This window comes from Buteo buteo, chromosome 27, assembly GCF_964188355.1.
Source record: "Buteo buteo chromosome 27, bButBut1.hap1.1, whole genome shotgun sequence".
In the NCBI taxonomy this organism is placed as follows: domain Eukaryota; kingdom Metazoa; phylum Chordata; class Aves; order Accipitriformes; family Accipitridae; genus Buteo; species Buteo buteo.
Window position 1 is genome coordinate 8,316,249 of NC_134197.1, and position 16,401 is coordinate 8,332,649.

The following is a 16,401-nucleotide window of genomic DNA, read 5'->3' on the forward strand; positions in this document are numbered from 1 at the left end:
TGGCTGGATATCAGATGCCCACCAAAGCTGTTCTATCACTCCCCTCCTTAGCTGGGCAGGGAAGAGAAAATATAACAAAAGGCTTATGGGTCGAGATAAGGACAGGGAGAGATCACTCACCAATTACTGTCACGGGCAAAACAGACTCGACTTGGGGAAATTAGTTTAATTTATTACCAAGCAAGTCAGAGTAGGATAACGAGAAATAAAACCAGATCTTAAAACACCTTCCCCCCACCCTTCCCTTCTCCCTGGGCTTAACTTTACTCGTGATTTTCTCTACCTCCTCCCCTCCAGTGGCACAGGGGGATGGGGAGTGGGGGTTGGGGTCAGTTCATCACACATTGTCTCTGCTGCTCCTTCCTCCTCAGGGGGGAGGACTCCTCACTCGTCCCCTGCTCCAGCGTGGGTCCCTTCCACGGCGTGCAGTCCTTCAGGAGCACACTGCTCCAGTGTGGGTCCCTCGTGGGGTCACAAGTCCTGCCAGAAAACCTGCTCCAGCGTGGACTCTTCTCTCTACAGGTCTTGCTGGGAGCCTGCTCCAGCGTGGGCTTCCCAGGGGGTCACAGCCTCCTTCGGGCACCCACCTGCTCCGGCGTGGGGTCCTCCCCAGGCTGCAGGTGGAGATCTGCTCCACCGTGGACCTCCCTGGGCTGCAGGGGGACAGCCTGCCTCACCAGGGTCTTCACCACGGGCTGCAGGGGAATCTCTGCTCCGGTGCCTGGAGCACCTCCTCCCCCTCCTTCTGCACTGACCTGGGGGTCTGCAGGGTTGTTCCTCTCTTCTCCAGCTGCAATTGTGCAGGTTTTTTTCCCCTTCTTAAATCTGTTATCCCAGAGGCACTACCACCATCGCTGATGGTCTCAGCCTTGGCCAGCGGTGGGTCCGTCTTGTAGCCGGCTGACACTGGGTCTGTTGGACATAGGGGAAGCTTCTAGCAGCTTCTCACAGAAGCCACTCTTGTAGCCCCCCTGCTATCGAAAGCTTGCCACGCAAGCCCAATACGCTGTCCATGGATTAAAACTAGACATGTGCTTATGGAGAAGCTCTCTTTCACTTCTTTTCCTTTGCACCTGTGTAGCTAGGTTGGCATACACCAAGAGGAGGCCAAGAAGGAGATATCGTAAGATATCATGGCTTTGTAGAACGGAGATGAGCAGTGTATGTAGCACCACCAGCATTACCAGCTCTTGAGAGTGAAACCGCCTGCTAAAAAATGGTCCATGCTACTTCATCTCACTTCAGTGTTGACTCCTGCCAGAGCTGTCCTATTAATGTTGTGAGCTCTTGTAGGATGGACAATAGTGTGCCGCTAGCAAGGTCTTTCATGTGGCTTTTCAGAGCCATCTAAGAGGTGTAACTGCACAGCTCTGACTGAAGGAGATCTGTCTGCCAGCTTTGCATGGGCTCTTTTTAAAAGATCATTCTTTACATCTTTATTTAATTTGACTGATGATGGCTCAGAGCAGGACTGATCTACAGTAGGTTCAAGATCCATTTTTTAAAACTGTCATTTCCATTAATGCCTCCTTTTTGCCTTTCAGACATGGCCATGCCCAGTTCCCTTTTGTGGGCTGTTGACATTTTTGGGAGGGTTTACACTCTGTCTACTGTTGGCCAGTACTGGGAGCTCTGTAAGGACACACAGCTGGAATTCAAACGGGTCTCTGCTGTCAAACAGTGCTGCTGGGGAATAGCCTGTGATCATCAAGTATACACCTACGTGTTCTCGGCTGACGTTCCTATTAGATACCAGGAAGAAACCTATGAGAATCAGGTATGACATGTTACGGGTACCTCTATCACACCGCCACATATTTGTGGCAGAAAGGAATGATAGCAAATCCATACATCAGCTGTCTCTGCATGTTCTTCTCACATCAAGATTGTTTGGTTTTATTTGTTTTCTTTTCCTACCTGAAGTTTCTGAAGAGTATATATGTGCCAAACAGCAGGTTATTCTTTTAATATTTTAATTCCCAAAGGAAGGTTATACTTCCCTACTCTTACCAAAAGCAATGCCAGTGTGTAGTTCGGCCTGTTTTATGCAAGCCATTTCAGACTGCAACATTCACCCTTTTCACCTGATGTTTTCCTTTCCTTAGTGACAAATACACAATCCCCTTCAGAAAATGTCCAGTGTAACTTCCAGGCAACAAAGATACGTTATCAGAAATATACTATTCTTAAGAAAATGCTATTTTTTAGAGTTTCAGAGACCTCTACTAAAGGCATAACTCTCCATTAAAGTACAATGTTTCCAGCTTTTTTGCATAGGAGTGTTAAGATGATCCTATATGATGTACTTCAAAAGGATGTCTTTAAAATAGTGTTTTAAAGGAAATTTATCTATCTTGTTTTTAAGTTAACCAAAAGTTATTTGAGAGGGAAAACTGAAGGATTGAGCACGTTTCTCTGATTTCTAACGAGCAATGGGATAAATATAAGTTGAGAAAAGACATTAACTTATCTGCACGAGTAAAAATACTACAAATTAATTTTATACATTATTTAACATTGATACAATTTTTCCAGCCATTTAAGAGTGTTCCTTTTGTTATGTAAAGATGTTCTCTAAAAATGCACAACTTTAAATTTTATTTTATTGTTATTTTAAAACTTTTGTTTTGTTTGTTCTAGGCTATGAAAAAATGGAAAGCAAAATACTAGAAAGCACAAAAGGAGATATTCTGCAAGAGCTAACAACAACAAAATTAAACTCAAATAGTTTACAGATAATGTGCAAAGCAGTTTTGCCAGATTCCTAGTAAAAGTAAATAATATTTTGCATAAAAATTATAGAAGGATTTTTGAACCAGTCATTTTCCACGTGCCCTAAAATGTAAGACAGTATTATATGACAAATTTTGCCAATATGTCTATAGCGGGTAAGCGTGTGGGGGAAAAAAGAAAAATCACTGCTGCATTGGCAAAAACCCTAGTAAGTTATTTGTTCTGTAACTGATTAAAGCCAGATTTGGAAAAAAAACCCTCTTGGTATAACACAAGATACAGAGAAGATTTACTGATATAGTTATCTTGACATAGTTTCTGGCACAGAAGCTATGCTATTTTTCTAGTGTAGGCAGGATACTAATCGTCTTTCTCACAGGGAGTAGATTAGAGATCCCAAGGCCATCTATATAGCATTATCTTAATGCTGCAGTATCATGGTGCCATACATCACCAAAGAAAAAAAGCACTGTTAGTAGTAAAATACATCATCAGTTGCTCCTATTTATGTAGCTGAAAATGACTTGGTTGGGACTAGCTCTGCAGTCAGCCTTTCTTTGATACTTAAAAAAGCTTCCTCCAAGACTATGTTAGGTAGGTGCTTACAGTGTGAACACTTTCTCATTCACCCCAGGAATTTATTCCTCTTCTACTGCAGAAAATAAGAAATGTATCATTGATGATTCCCTGTAGATGTCCAATGAGACGATGTGATGTCAAATAAAATATTTTATTTATTATTTCTGGCAGCGCTGGAATCCAGTTGGTGGCTTTTGTGAGAAATTACTGCCCAGTGACCGCTGGCAGTGGAGTGATGTGAGCGGGCTAAAACATCAGCAGCTTGATAGTTTCACACTGCCTTCACCACACTGGGAGTGGGAGTCTGACTGGTATGTGGATGAAAATATTGGAGGGGAACCAACAGAGAAAGGGGTAGGTGAACAACACCAAAAAGAGATCTGTTCTGGGAATCCTTACTCTCTAAAATAAAAGGCACTTTTATAGAAGTGTAAAAGGTCTGTAAAAATACAAGGCACTTAAATTCCCATAGCTACTTCTTTCTGGGAAGTAGCTCAACTATAATACAACACAAGAAAGGATCTTGTTTGAAGGCTTTTGAAGTCTATAGGAGCTTCTATAGAAGCTTTTTTCTTTTGATCAGGCCACGAAGTGCTGGCAACTGGATGCCATTGTTATTTAAGATCTTCACTATGAAGAAAGTAAAATGCTTTACTGTGTCTTGTTTGTTCTGTGTATATCATGGAGAGGAATTTGGACATGAGTCGTAAATCATTCATGGAATTAGCTGATCTGTTAATCAGGGCTGTTGAGACATGCACAGTAACTTGTACTGTATTTGTAGGAGTGACTTTTGTGCAGAATTGCTCCGAGTTATGATTTCAAGCTTTCCTTTGGTCCTGATTTTCATACAAGAAAACCTCTGTTTGCAGGGCTGGACTTACGCCATAGACTTCCCCAGCACCTACACAAAGGATAAGAAATGGAATTCTTGTGTCAGACGCAGAAGGTGGATCAGATACAGGAGATACAAATCACGGGACGTTTGGGCGAAGGTTCTGAATATCTGATTTTCTGAAATGATCAATTATAAGCGCAGGGAAACTAATTTTTTATCACTACTTTCTAGGCTGGATTCCTTGACTTCCAATGTGTAATTTTTGCAAGCATAAATGGAAGGCTGGGATTTTTCATAGAAACCTGTGGTAATAAGGTGCCAAATCTCATAGCAATGCAGTTGGAGATAGATGCTCAGCTCCTTTGCAAATTTCAAATCAACTTTTTAACTTCCTTTGGTTGTTTGACAAAGCACTGTCTTTCGAGGTGGCATCTGTCTAGCATCATTCACCAGCTGTGTCCTTTATCTGGATGAATAACTGTCCTTTAATAATTGTTGTTCCAGTCTAAGAATGTACAAAAACTTTTAATTTCTGATGTTCCAGCTTTCCAATTCAAAGAACGTCTGTATGCACTGTTCTGTGAGTAAAAATTTCCTTTAGTTAGGGGATGAAACACAGACTTCTTCATGCTGCTTCAGCAGCATTTCCCCTCTCTCTGCATGTAGCAGCCTTGAATGAGAGGAAGAATCTCCATGCTCAGCCACTTTAGTAAGCGATACGTAAACCAATCTGCAAGAAACAAGTTAGGCCACCAGCCAAATCACCTATCTATTTGCAGTGTCTTCTCTTCTCAATCTTCTTTCTCTTTGCCTCAGATTGTATCACATGATGATCCAGATCAGTTGCCAGACCCTTTCAATGACATCTCCATCGGAGGATGGGAAATCACCGATGAGCCTCTTGGCCGTTTATCGGTATGGGCAGTTTCTTTACAAGGGAAGGTATGTGCGTGTTCCCTAAGTTTTCTAATATAAATTACTACTGAAAAGAAGTTAAATGCTTTTAAAGCAAGGCAGGTTTGTTATGGTCTTGTGTTGGTAAGGAAATACGCTGTTTGTGCATCTGGCAGAGGATCTAAAAGCTGTTTTGGGACTACATTATGTAACAATTTGTGTTGTAAATGGAAGGGTTTGGTACCTCATAGGATTCCTGTTTCATGGAAGCCTTAAACCTCTATAAACAGATGAATCTTAAAAACTCGGGATGAGTAGTGTCTTATATCCTGAAAAATGCCCAGAATGCAGACTATGGCACTGGTAACAAAGAGAAGGAGCATTAAAACCTGATAAAGATTCTTGCAAAGCCTTGTGCTGTGTCTCTGTGGTGGAGAGTCAGGAATGATTCAAGGAAAAGTTTACAAAATGGTTTTCTAAGACTTCCTGATCAGAAAATGGTAACCTCCTGACTTAGCAATGTGGAATCCAGCTCTGGAATGTTTTCATTTTATTTTCTATTGAAAACTAAACTTTCTTTTTTGTTGTTGTTTTTAGGCCTACCATAAGGCCTCTTTTCTTTTGCTCAGTGCTGTAAAGATTTGATTCTTGCTTTCCTTCCTTCATCCTTAAAGCATGTATCTGACATTCCTTTGTCTCTAGACAATTTCTAACTTGTGGTCTCACAGGGAAGAATGTAAGACTTTTAACAGATAGTCTGAGATTTCAGTCACACTTGGCACTGCCTGGAGAGGCAAGTAATCTTGGTTAAATTGTTTAAAATAAAATTCCCTATGCCTTATACTTCCCAGTAATAAGTGACAAGCATCCCACTCTACAGGCTTACTTGACTGACACTGTAAAATGCTTTCATCTCCCAAGTAAAAGTCCCCAGAGAAATAGAAGTATTTCTAAAAATGAGAATTTAGCACTCAGCAGTCATGTTGTGGAGCACTTGTACAACTACCACAGGATGCTTTCTATGATTGACCTTCCTATTTTTACTGATCTATAGAAAAGTACACAGACTGTAGGACCAAAACTAGCAAATGGACTGGATGTCACTGAAGGCTGCACAGAGAATGGAATTTTTTACCCATATTGTGGCAAGCTCTGTTCAGTGAAAGTGAGGTTGGGCTATCATCTAACAGTAACATTTTTGTGTTATATATTTGTTCATTCTTTATTTATATAACATGCCCTGAAGTACACTGAAATGTTTTTTAAATGTTGAAATATACACAGAACTTGCAGCAATAGGTTACTGTACCCAATCCAGATTTGCTTCCATCATAAAAGCTAGTCTGTAGAAAAGCCTCCTCCCTTAGTACATAAGGAAATAGTCTTCAACTGCATAATCAACATAAAAAAAAAAACTTTAAAGGTCAGAGTGCATACACTGCAGAAAAAAATCCTGTGTTAAAGGAGGACTGTTCTTTCGAGTTTGTCTTCATGCTTGTCTCAATGGTTTCATTGTTGTAGCAATATTTTTCTAAGTTTTGGGGATTTTGTTGTTTTTTTTTTAAACTTGTCTAGGTATGGTACAGAGAAAATGTCTGCCATCACAATCCAGAAGGTTCCATGTGGTCCTTAGTCACCACTCCTGGTGAAGTTGTACAGATCAGCTGTGGACCATATGACCTCCTTTGGGCAACTCTTTGGGAAGGGCAAGCTATTGTGAGAGAAGGAATTGATAGGAATAACCCTCAAGGTAAAGTTTGTTAAATTTAGCTGTAAACCCCTTTGAATTGTATAGTGTTGAATAAGAACCTAACCTACAATGCCTTCTGGGTTTTGTTTCTTGCAGGAATTTCCTGGAGTATTGTGGAGTCTCCAAGCTCTGAAAATGGGATTATGCATGTCTCTGTGGGTGTTGATGTGGTGTGGTGTGTTACAAAGGATAGAAAAGTAAGAGGTGTCATGCTCTGGCTCTGTTTTTTTCTTCCCTTTTTTCTATCTACTTTTCTCAAACAGGCATGTAACTTTCATAGGAAACATTGATGATTTGGACTCACTATCCCCATGGTTTGGGAAATTACAGTTCTCCTTGCTGTGTGTGGGAGTGCCCTGTGGTTTGTGATATACATAGTTGCGTTTAGTTTAAGGAAGACTTTCTGCTTTTCTCTTGGAAGGAACTTTCTAAATCCAAGTCAGACAGGTGTGGAGGTGGGTGGGGATGTAATAAGGGGCCTACTTCTAAAGGATATTGAGCATCAAAATTGAAGGGACTCCTAGCTGCTCAGTCTTGTTTCCACATGGTCTGAAGGTTGCATCAAAAGCAGCATGAGGAATATTTTCACCTACACTTTTCTATATGATCCTATTTTTTAATCTTCCTACTGTAACTGTTTCTTCTTCATCAGCCTTTTAATGTAGGGTTTTTTTATTTATTAAGTGACATATCTGTTATGTGTATGTGTGATTACTTTCTTACTGGGGTTTTAACTTAGAATCATAGACTATCTCAAGTTGAAAGGGACCCATTAGGATCATTGGGTCAAACTCCCTGCTCCTCGCAGAGGGTCTTGAAAGTCTTGAAGTCTTGAAGAATGTGTCAGAGTGCTTTTGTGCTGGTAGCAATCAAATCCCTTCATATCGAATTCAAAACCATAGATGAATTCTGTGCATGTATAGCAGTTTTAAGTAATTGAGTTACTCTGGTTTAATGAGTTACTATTTGTCAGCTGAGCCATGGTAACAGACAGTGTCCAGCCTGCTACATCTGCCAAATAAAACCACTATAATAAATGTAGATAAGCTAGCATGTTTTTCTTCGGATCTGCCAGAAGATAGTCAAGTACACTGTTTGTTATGTGATTCAACCAACAGCTTCTAAAGTAGCTGCTTGCCACTATATGCTAAATAAGGATGGAAATTTTTCCAGGTACCCAGCCCACAGACACTTTTGGATTTGTAAAGACTAATCTAAGGGGAGACAATTCAAAGAGCTGTACCACTGAAAAGATCCCTCTGACAGTTCCCTCCGTCAGCCCTGCTTCTAGTCTAGGGTTTGAACACAAGAACACTATTTAGAAGCCCATTCAGAGTGACCAAAAATAGCCGATAATTGACATGTAATAGAAAGTATTTTTCCAATGGCAGAGAAACTAATTCTGTCACAGAAAGTCATAACAAAAAGTCTCCCTGTGGGCTGTTCTGGCTGTAGTTAGTCACAAGGACACACAGTCTGGGTACTATTAAGAGAATTATTTTATCTTCACCTGATAAAGAAAAAGAACCAAGGAAGTAAGAGACTTCGTAAGGCAATGTGGCAAGTCAGTATTAGAGATTAAGACTAATCCACTCAAGAAACTGAATTCCAGCTGTCTGCTTGCTAATGCAGAAGAAGCAAAATTTAGACTTATTGCTGTTGCAGGTATGGTTTAGAAGAGGAGTGAACTCACATAATCCTTGTGGAACAAGCTGGATTGAAATGGTTGGAGAAATGATGATGGTAACTGTAGGCTTAAATAACCAGGTAAGACAGCTGTATACCAAATATGAGAATATTTATGTTCTACTTTGTAGAGGCAGTATTCATACATGGTGAGGACTGTCAGCAGTGCCAATATGGACAGCTGAACAAGAGGTCCATGTGCTTAAACTGCTAGGAAGGCATGCGTGGCTGAATTCTTCACCAGAAGATGAACAGTCAGCATGTCACTGTATCGCACATTCAGCTGCAAATGGTTTTCTCTGGATGGTACAGAATTTTAGACTGCATCTACAGTATCAGCATTAAGAAAGAACACAAAAGGAAAAAGCTGTGTCCAGCAGATTTTTGTGCTGTATTTTCCACCACTGCATCCTTCTGTAACTGGTATCTATCTGCATTCCATGGCATTTCCTTCACGAAACCTTTTCCCTCCCTAGGTCTGGGGAATCGGCTGCGATGACAGAGCAATTTATTTTCGTCAAGGTGTCACACCAAGTGAGCTCAGTGGGAAGACATGGAAGGCAATTGTATCTGGCCGAGAGAGTGACAGATCTCAGACTGGGAGCTCAACAAGTCTGCTCAGGTACTTATTAAAATACCTGCTCAAGATTTGTATGCCAAGAGTTTCAATGCTAGAAGATTATTTCTTTACATTCAAGTGGTATAGACAGGGAGAAGTGCGGAAGGCATCTCTAATCATTATGTATGCCAAAAAGCATTCATAGTTTTTGCCATTAAAATTGACAATAAGCAGCAGTTGTTGTACTCGGAGTAGAAACTGAAGCTCCCACTTTGAAATTCACTGCATGCTTGTAGTAAAGTGTGTTTCTCTGGGCTTTACTATCACTATCTGGAACTAGTCTCTAATAAGAGAAAATGTTACCTGTGAAATACCATGAAGGAGTGTCAACTCTACTTAGGAATTATCCTTCTCTTGAATGTCACTATACATTTCCCTTCCTAGAGAGATTAAATCAGTAACGCCCTGCTGACTGCTGGCCTCTTGGCTGTGCAAGACATGCCAATGAAGCTGGGAGTGCTGCAGAAGCTACTTGTTTGAGTCAGAGTGTGCTCTTGAGTAGAAGCCCTCTCTAGCTAAGACAAAAATCATAAAGTTAATAATGGGCTTTAAAAAATCCTATTCATTATTTCATATCCAGAAAATGTGATGTTCCTTCAGTGTTTTCCTGAGAGTTGTAGGCAGCCGACACCACTGATTGTTTGAAAAGATCAATGAAAGATCATCCTATGTTTCAGATTTACTAGACTGGTCTGCCAGATTTGTGTTTGTTAGACTCTTTTCCCTTGATGACAGAGTTTGACCTTCGAAAAGAAGTCTGCTGTTTCTCTCCTAAAGCTGAAACACTAGGTTGATTTCTGTATGTCTGTGGTCTTAGGCCTGTGCTAATTTATAATGTTTTCAATGGTAGTTAATTAATTATCTATTTGTCCTTCAGTGCTGGCTGTTTCTTTACTGATGATATTCAGAACCAAACAAACGCGATCATTCAGGGTGATGCAGATACTTCCTCTGATACAGACCTTCCAAGTGTACCCATGAACCTTGCCAACACTCTCCCAATGGGAGCTGCAGCCAGCAGCAGTGGTAAAGGCTCAGGCAACCAGACAGCAGAAATATGTGCAAATTTGACTGTGGATCCCCTGGACTCTGATCAAGGAGAAGCTACTGTTGCTTCGACTAGTAATGAGAAAGCTAATCTTGAAATGCATAAATCTACAAACCCAAATCCTTCTGCAGAACTGCAGTGGACAAACATTGACTTGAAGGAGGCCCAAAAGCATCCAGTCCTCTCCGTCAGCACCTTTGCAGAAACATCCAGCCTGTCTTCCCTTGGCATGTTCTCAGTGGGAGCTGAAGAACAGTATGGAGCCGATGAGCACCCACTGTGGGCCTGGGTGTCTGGGGGAGGCTGTCTTGTAGATTTGCACAGCCCATTGAAATGGTTCACTGTTCCATCAGGTACTATCCAGTCACCACAACAGACCCTAATTCCCAGTGCTCCCAAGAAAAATGTTGGTTTGGGGTTTTTTTTTAACAAAACCATGGTGCAAAACTTGTGATAACCTATTTACTCTTATTGCAGTTTGTTAATACACTCCATGTCTGAGGATAGTGCTGCATGTATTTAGCTGTACAGCACTTTGGGATTGAGATATATAAATGTAAAGGTGACAGTTCTCTGATTTTCTGTAAGAATTATCTATGCTGGATCTGTATCTCATTTTTAATTACACTGAAACTGCTACTTCAGGCAAAACCCATAATATCACTGAATAGTAACTGAAAGCAGTGAAAAGGGCTCTCTTGAGAGATGCAGATGCCACAAATAACTGCCTTGCTCCTACCATTCCTACTGAGACAAAGTTAAGATAGAGAAATTACTCAGAGGCATTGTGAGTGGGAGCCCAGCTGATAACTGGATGCAGTTGGAATTTAGATTCTTGAAGGACAGTGGTATATAACAATATTTTCAAAATAAACCATGAACTGTGGCATCCCAGTATTTAGTAACAGCATAACTCTTAATGCATTGTATTACCTAATTATCTTGCAGTTCAGTGATAAAACTTCCAACAAAGGTTATAGCTTTGAAAGATTCTATATGATCATCTAGTGATCCCATTTCTATGCATCATTTACGAAGTTTGGCTGTAATACATTGATTCCAAAGTATAATAATTAGAGAAATTATGTTAGACTGGGTTGATTCAGTCCAGTGTTCAAAGCAGCATCATGTTTTACCTTTCACAGAACTCTGAAAGCTCACTGGAGTTTATTGGTTTGGGTTCTGTTCTAGGTTTGTCATCCTCTGTGCAATCTCTGTCTCTGTCTATCACTCCAGCACAGACAGCAGCGTGGCGAAAGCAGATTTTTCAGCAGCTCAGTGAAAGGACAAAGCGGGAACTGGAGAATTTTAGGCACTACGAACAGGCTATTGAGCAGGTAAGCACTGAGGATATTTATCTCTTGTCTACTAAACACATCTATCGATACTGGGCATTGATAATACATTTCTGATGTACTCATCTGAACTTACTGTCAGCTTTATATTCCTGTCCTTATTTCTGTCTATGACAACTTTCCTGGATTATCAGTGTCTGAGCTCCCTGTAGGAAACTAGAAGCTTACCAAACACGGAGCAGCAATCTTTATCTAAAATTATTAGCTGATAGTTTTGTATAGGAGCAAACGAAGCACTGGTCAGCATTATTTGAGTACACTGAAACCTCAAATTTACAGGGAAATGTTGGCAACAGTGGAACGTTGTATGAATTATTCCACCACAAGATGAGGCTTCTTAATTGAAACAATGACTCAAGCAGGTGAACTTACCCTCTCTGTGACCATTAAGGGATTAATGTAACTTGCAGAAATAGAACAATGATGCAAACATCAATAGCAGCACTTAAATCGCATTTTTGTTTGATGTTCCCTTTGTTATGACTCCTTATGGCTCTTTTCAGATTCATTCACATTTTTGGTCCCTTCATTCCTAATATCCAAATGACATCTGGAATTAATTTCATTAAAAACACTTGGAGTCCAGGGGTTTAATCAAGTTTAAAAAGATTATGTCAAAAGCCTTTGAAGTCCAACCTATAAGAAGTTGTGTTACAACAGGAGCACACTAGAGTCGATTAGTGTCTGTGTGCTACTGCATTCTTGCAGAGGTGAAATGTTAACACTGTTACACACATGCTATTTCAGCACCTTTCTATCCAGTTTTGTCAGTTTTCATTTTGTCTTCAGCCTCCTGAATGCTCTGGTATACTCTGTTTCAGAATTAACTAATATGATACAGACTAACTTGCAGTAGGGATTTCTTGTGGTCACAAAAAATAGTATTCAGGAGAAAGTCAGTCATGCATTTTCCTTACTCCTGTAAATTTGTGTTTGCACTGCAGTCAGTTTGGGTTAAAACTGGAACCTTGCAATGGTGGAGGAATTGGAAGCCTCATAAATGGATGGATGTTCGAGTCGCACTTGAGCAGTTCACTGGGAGTGATGGAATGCGCGACAGCATCCTGTTCATCTATTACATGTATCATGAGGAGAAAAAGGTGTGTTCAGCTTGAGATCCTTGAGAGGGTTACACACGGCAAAGGAAAACTTTTGAAGGGAAAACAATTTTCTTAAGGGAGGCAAATTATGGTATGCTGTTGTTCTAAGTTTTGGGAACCAATTCAAATGTAGCCCAGGGTACTAGCAAATTGCAAGCTTTTCTAAGCTGTAGCTATGTTAATACTACGTCAGAAATACCCAGTCAGCAACCATCCACATTGCTTAAACCATCTGCTTCGCTCTAATTAGGAATTCTTTTGGAAGTTCAAAATGTTCTTGACTGTGAAGAAGGAGACAAGCTTGGCTGGCCAGGGTCTTCATAAATGGGGTTAATGCATATGGGCAATAGGAATCAGAGGCAGTGCAGGACTGGAGATTGAGCCCCATTCCTTCTGCACCAAGAATTGATCCTTTGCTATTCTTGGCAGGAATGCCTCGTTCATTGTCCTGAAGTGCAAAAATGCTGGCTCTGAGGAAGGTATATCTGAGTTTGCTTTAGTCGCAAATTTTTTTGTGTGTGTCTTGTCTTAGTATATCCACGTGTTCCTGAATGAAGTCACTATTATAGTTGAAGTTCTGAATGAAGCCAAACACTCCTTTGCACTGTATACACCTGAAAGGACGAAGCAGCGATGGCCAATCCGCCTGGCAGCCACAACAGAGCAAGAAATGCATGACTGGGTAATTCTGTGAATTTTTCATCTCAAGCAATATCTGAAATAAAACAAAAGCTAGTCTCTGAAATCTCAGCATTACATTTACAGTATCTAGGTTACTTAGCTATTTTCACAATTTCGGTATTTAAAAAGTTTATTCAAACTTATTTAGAGGCAGCTGAGGCTTCCTGTCTCCTTTGGAGTTTGCATGCTTTACTGATCCACAGTAAAACTGATACTGTTCTTCCTTCCCTTCCTATCTCCAGATACAGATTAGGCTGCAAATGAGTTAGGAGTTTAATTCAGTTAGTCTGTTCTTCTGCGTTGGTAGAAGAACTGTTATCTGTGGTCACTGTTGTAGAGAGTCTTATGTATAGGCAGGCAGGCATACATACACTAAAGCAATGGAAGACCTGAAAGATACTTCATAATGATCAGATACTGCAAACCGCATTGGTTCCAGTGATTGTGTTAATGATTTCTAAAACACTGAATTCCAGTGCCTTTGAGAAAAAGCTGCTAATTCCCTTTGCTGATTTGCAAGAACCTGCAAAGGTAAAATTTCATTTTGTAATACTGAAGCATCTATGGCAATTTTGTTCTGACTGTAAACGGAAGCTTTTGGTTCTCTGCTTCTTTTTTTGTAGCTGTCTTTGCTGAACATGTCCTGTTGTGAAAGCAGACGGATTCAAGGCCCTCCTTCTCACCATGCCATTTGGTCAGTTACTTGTAAAGGAGACATATTTGTTAGTGAGCCAAGTCCTGAACTGGAGGCTGGACCACACCTGATGCCATGTGATGAAATGTAAGAGGTTTCAGAAGCTGTTCTTTCTGCATGGGATGCCATCCAGGAAAGACTGTCTTTTCATGTCAAGTCAGTGGCTTTGATGGGCTGTTGGAGTGTATAGTATGCTGCAGATGTCTGTCAGTGACAAGGTTAATGGCTGCCTTCATATTCATAAGTATATCTGAAGATACTCAACAAATCATATTTTAATTCTTAGATGCTGGAGCTATTCATGTGATTTCAAAAGCCTTTCTCATTGAGATCCCCCTTTTTTTGTGAGTGCATCTTTAATGCCATAATTATTTAAATTAAGAGATGGCCTAGACTAAAAGTAAACCTAATCACTGTAATTGTAATGTATTTTGAGCTTTCAGTTTTATCTGAGTCGGGAAATCTGAAATTCTGAATCCTCCATAGTCACTACAGTGCAGGATCAGCTCCTTTACGGTTTCTATTACAGCTGTGACAATATAGTACTGCAAACTCTTCAAGCAAAAAAAATATCAGCCTCGGAACTGGTGGGTTAAAGGCCAATCTTCAATTTAAAAAATACCCCCAGTTTCAAGTTACTTGCACAAAGTGTATTTGAATAATACCTGAGAGATCCTTTAGTCCTTTTCCTTCAGGGTAGAGCACCTTCAACATCTGGCAAATCACAAAGCTGGTGTGCTCTTCCATCTTAAGTTTGGGGGATCCATGACCTAGATGATCTCCTGCCATTCTGATAACTAAAATACTCCTCTGCGATCTCTTTATTTTCCCCATTCTTCCCTAGAAGAATACCATGGCCATCTGGCTGTGTAAAGCCCCAGAAGAGGATTAACCTGCAAAGATTAGGAGAATAGGAATAATTAAAGCCCTTGTTTTTACTGAGCTCCATAGCAAATACATAAATCAATCATTTGTTTTCTTGTTAGATAAAGGCAATTCCTAGATTTTAAAAAAATGAAGATGAAGTTAAAGCTGAGGCAGTTGATGGCCACTAAGATGTAAAGATTCTAGCAAGATCATTCTAACAAGTGTTTAAAAAAATAAATAAATTTTATATATATATATTAAAAAAAACAAACCACAAGCCATAAAATAAAAGGAAAGTAAAATAATTCAAAGCTTGAAAATTCCAAATGGAGGCAGACAGGTTCCTTCCAGCTAACTTTTCAGTAGTTGTTCAAGGGGAAGTGCTTTCAACCGGCAACTGCCTTCGCTAACAGATTGCACAGAGGTTTAACAAACGAGCATATAAAGTTGTGTGTCTTTAAGATTGTTGAGTTGTAGGAGGGGAAGGTGTACATTCCTGATGGATGTGGTGCAGAGTAAATGTAAAACGTTGTCCTTTTTCTGGCAGGTTTTGGCGCCAAGTTGGAGGTCATCTTCGACTGATAGAGTGCAATAACCGAGGCATAGTGTGGGGCATAGGATATGATCACACAGCTTGGGTTTATACTGGTGGATATGGAGGTGGCTTCATTCAAGGTATGGACAGTTGATCTACTGCGGTGTACACATTTCTTACTTACCTTCCTGACTGGGTCAGCTATTCAAGCTATTTCAGCTGTCCTTCCTTTAGCCTAACTAACATGTAGGGTTATACAGTGAACAGGCCACACATCAGGAAGGAATTGGTACTGCAGTTTTATATTTGTATTTTCAGGTTAAGAGTGAGAAATAGGATAATCAGCAATATTACTGTGGCTATTGGAATTTAAAATGTAGTGTCTTTAAGCTTTACTATAATCCAAATAATTTCTTTCTCACAGGACTGGCCAGTAGTGCTGATAACATTTATACACAGTCAGATGTGAAATGTGTCTACATCTATGAGAACCAGCGGTGGAACCCAGTCACTGGCTATAGCAGCAGGTTATTTACTCAATTTATTGTATTTGTTTACTGTAATTTTTTACTACTGTCAAATGAAACAAAGGGTTTGTTCTAGCTTTTCAGAATAGTTATTACAGTTACTTTATTTTCAGTCTCCTCCAACATTTATTGTTCACCTGAGATGGAAGGAGCAGAGTTTCTCAATTTTGTAGATTTGTAATTAAGAATTCAAAATGCATTTATAGCAAAACATTACAGATTTGTGCTTTGTGAGTGCACAAAGTGTGCCTAATTGCAACATCTTGCATTACTAAGGCCATACAGCAAAGTTCTTATTAGGATCTATATATTCATATACATATTGTACTAAATACATTGGTTCCTTGAATAGTGTATTTGAACAGAACTATTGAAAAAGCATGCACATATATGGGTGTCTATGCCAGAGAAACTCAAGATTCACCTTCCAATCTTAAATAGTAGTGAGGAATATCACTCTACAGAGAAAAGTTTACGTAGTCCTCAAGTTTGGTG

At 40.0% G+C, this 16,401-nt stretch overlaps 1 protein-coding gene across 5 annotated transcripts in view; it reads left to right on the forward strand.

The window, feature by feature from the left end:
* Positions 1-16,401, forward strand: part of TECPR1 (tectonin beta-propeller repeat containing 1) — a 28,079-nt gene that overhangs the window by 2,755 nt on the left and 8,923 nt on the right. For 3 of the 5 annotated variants that reach the window (XR_012654532.1, XM_075058343.1, XM_075058345.1), the window contains exons 2-16: positions 1,545-1,777; positions 3,484-3,666; positions 4,185-4,307; positions 4,967-5,092; positions 6,620-6,794; positions 6,891-6,991; positions 8,460-8,561; positions 8,957-9,102; positions 9,977-10,500; positions 11,339-11,484; positions 12,447-12,602; positions 13,135-13,284; positions 13,907-14,064; positions 15,392-15,519; positions 15,804-15,906. Coding sequence is in view for 4 of the 5 variants with exons in the window: in XM_075058343.1 (XP_074914444.1) it covers positions 1,547-1,777; positions 3,484-3,666; positions 4,185-4,307; positions 4,967-5,092; positions 6,620-6,794; positions 6,891-6,991; positions 8,460-8,561; positions 8,957-9,102; positions 9,977-10,500; positions 11,339-11,484; positions 12,447-12,602; positions 13,135-13,284; positions 13,907-14,064; positions 15,392-15,519; positions 15,804-15,906 (2,552 nt within the window). In the remaining variant the exon portion in view is untranslated. Of the gene's footprint in view, positions 1-1,544; positions 1,778-3,483; positions 3,667-4,184; positions 4,308-4,966; positions 5,093-6,619; positions 6,795-6,890; positions 6,992-8,459; positions 8,562-8,956; positions 9,103-9,976; positions 10,501-11,338; positions 11,485-12,446; positions 12,603-13,134; positions 13,285-13,906; positions 14,065-15,391; positions 15,520-15,803; positions 15,907-16,401 lie in introns of those variants that run through there. The other 2 variants (XM_075058344.1, XM_075058346.1) reach the window with 2 other exon arrangements.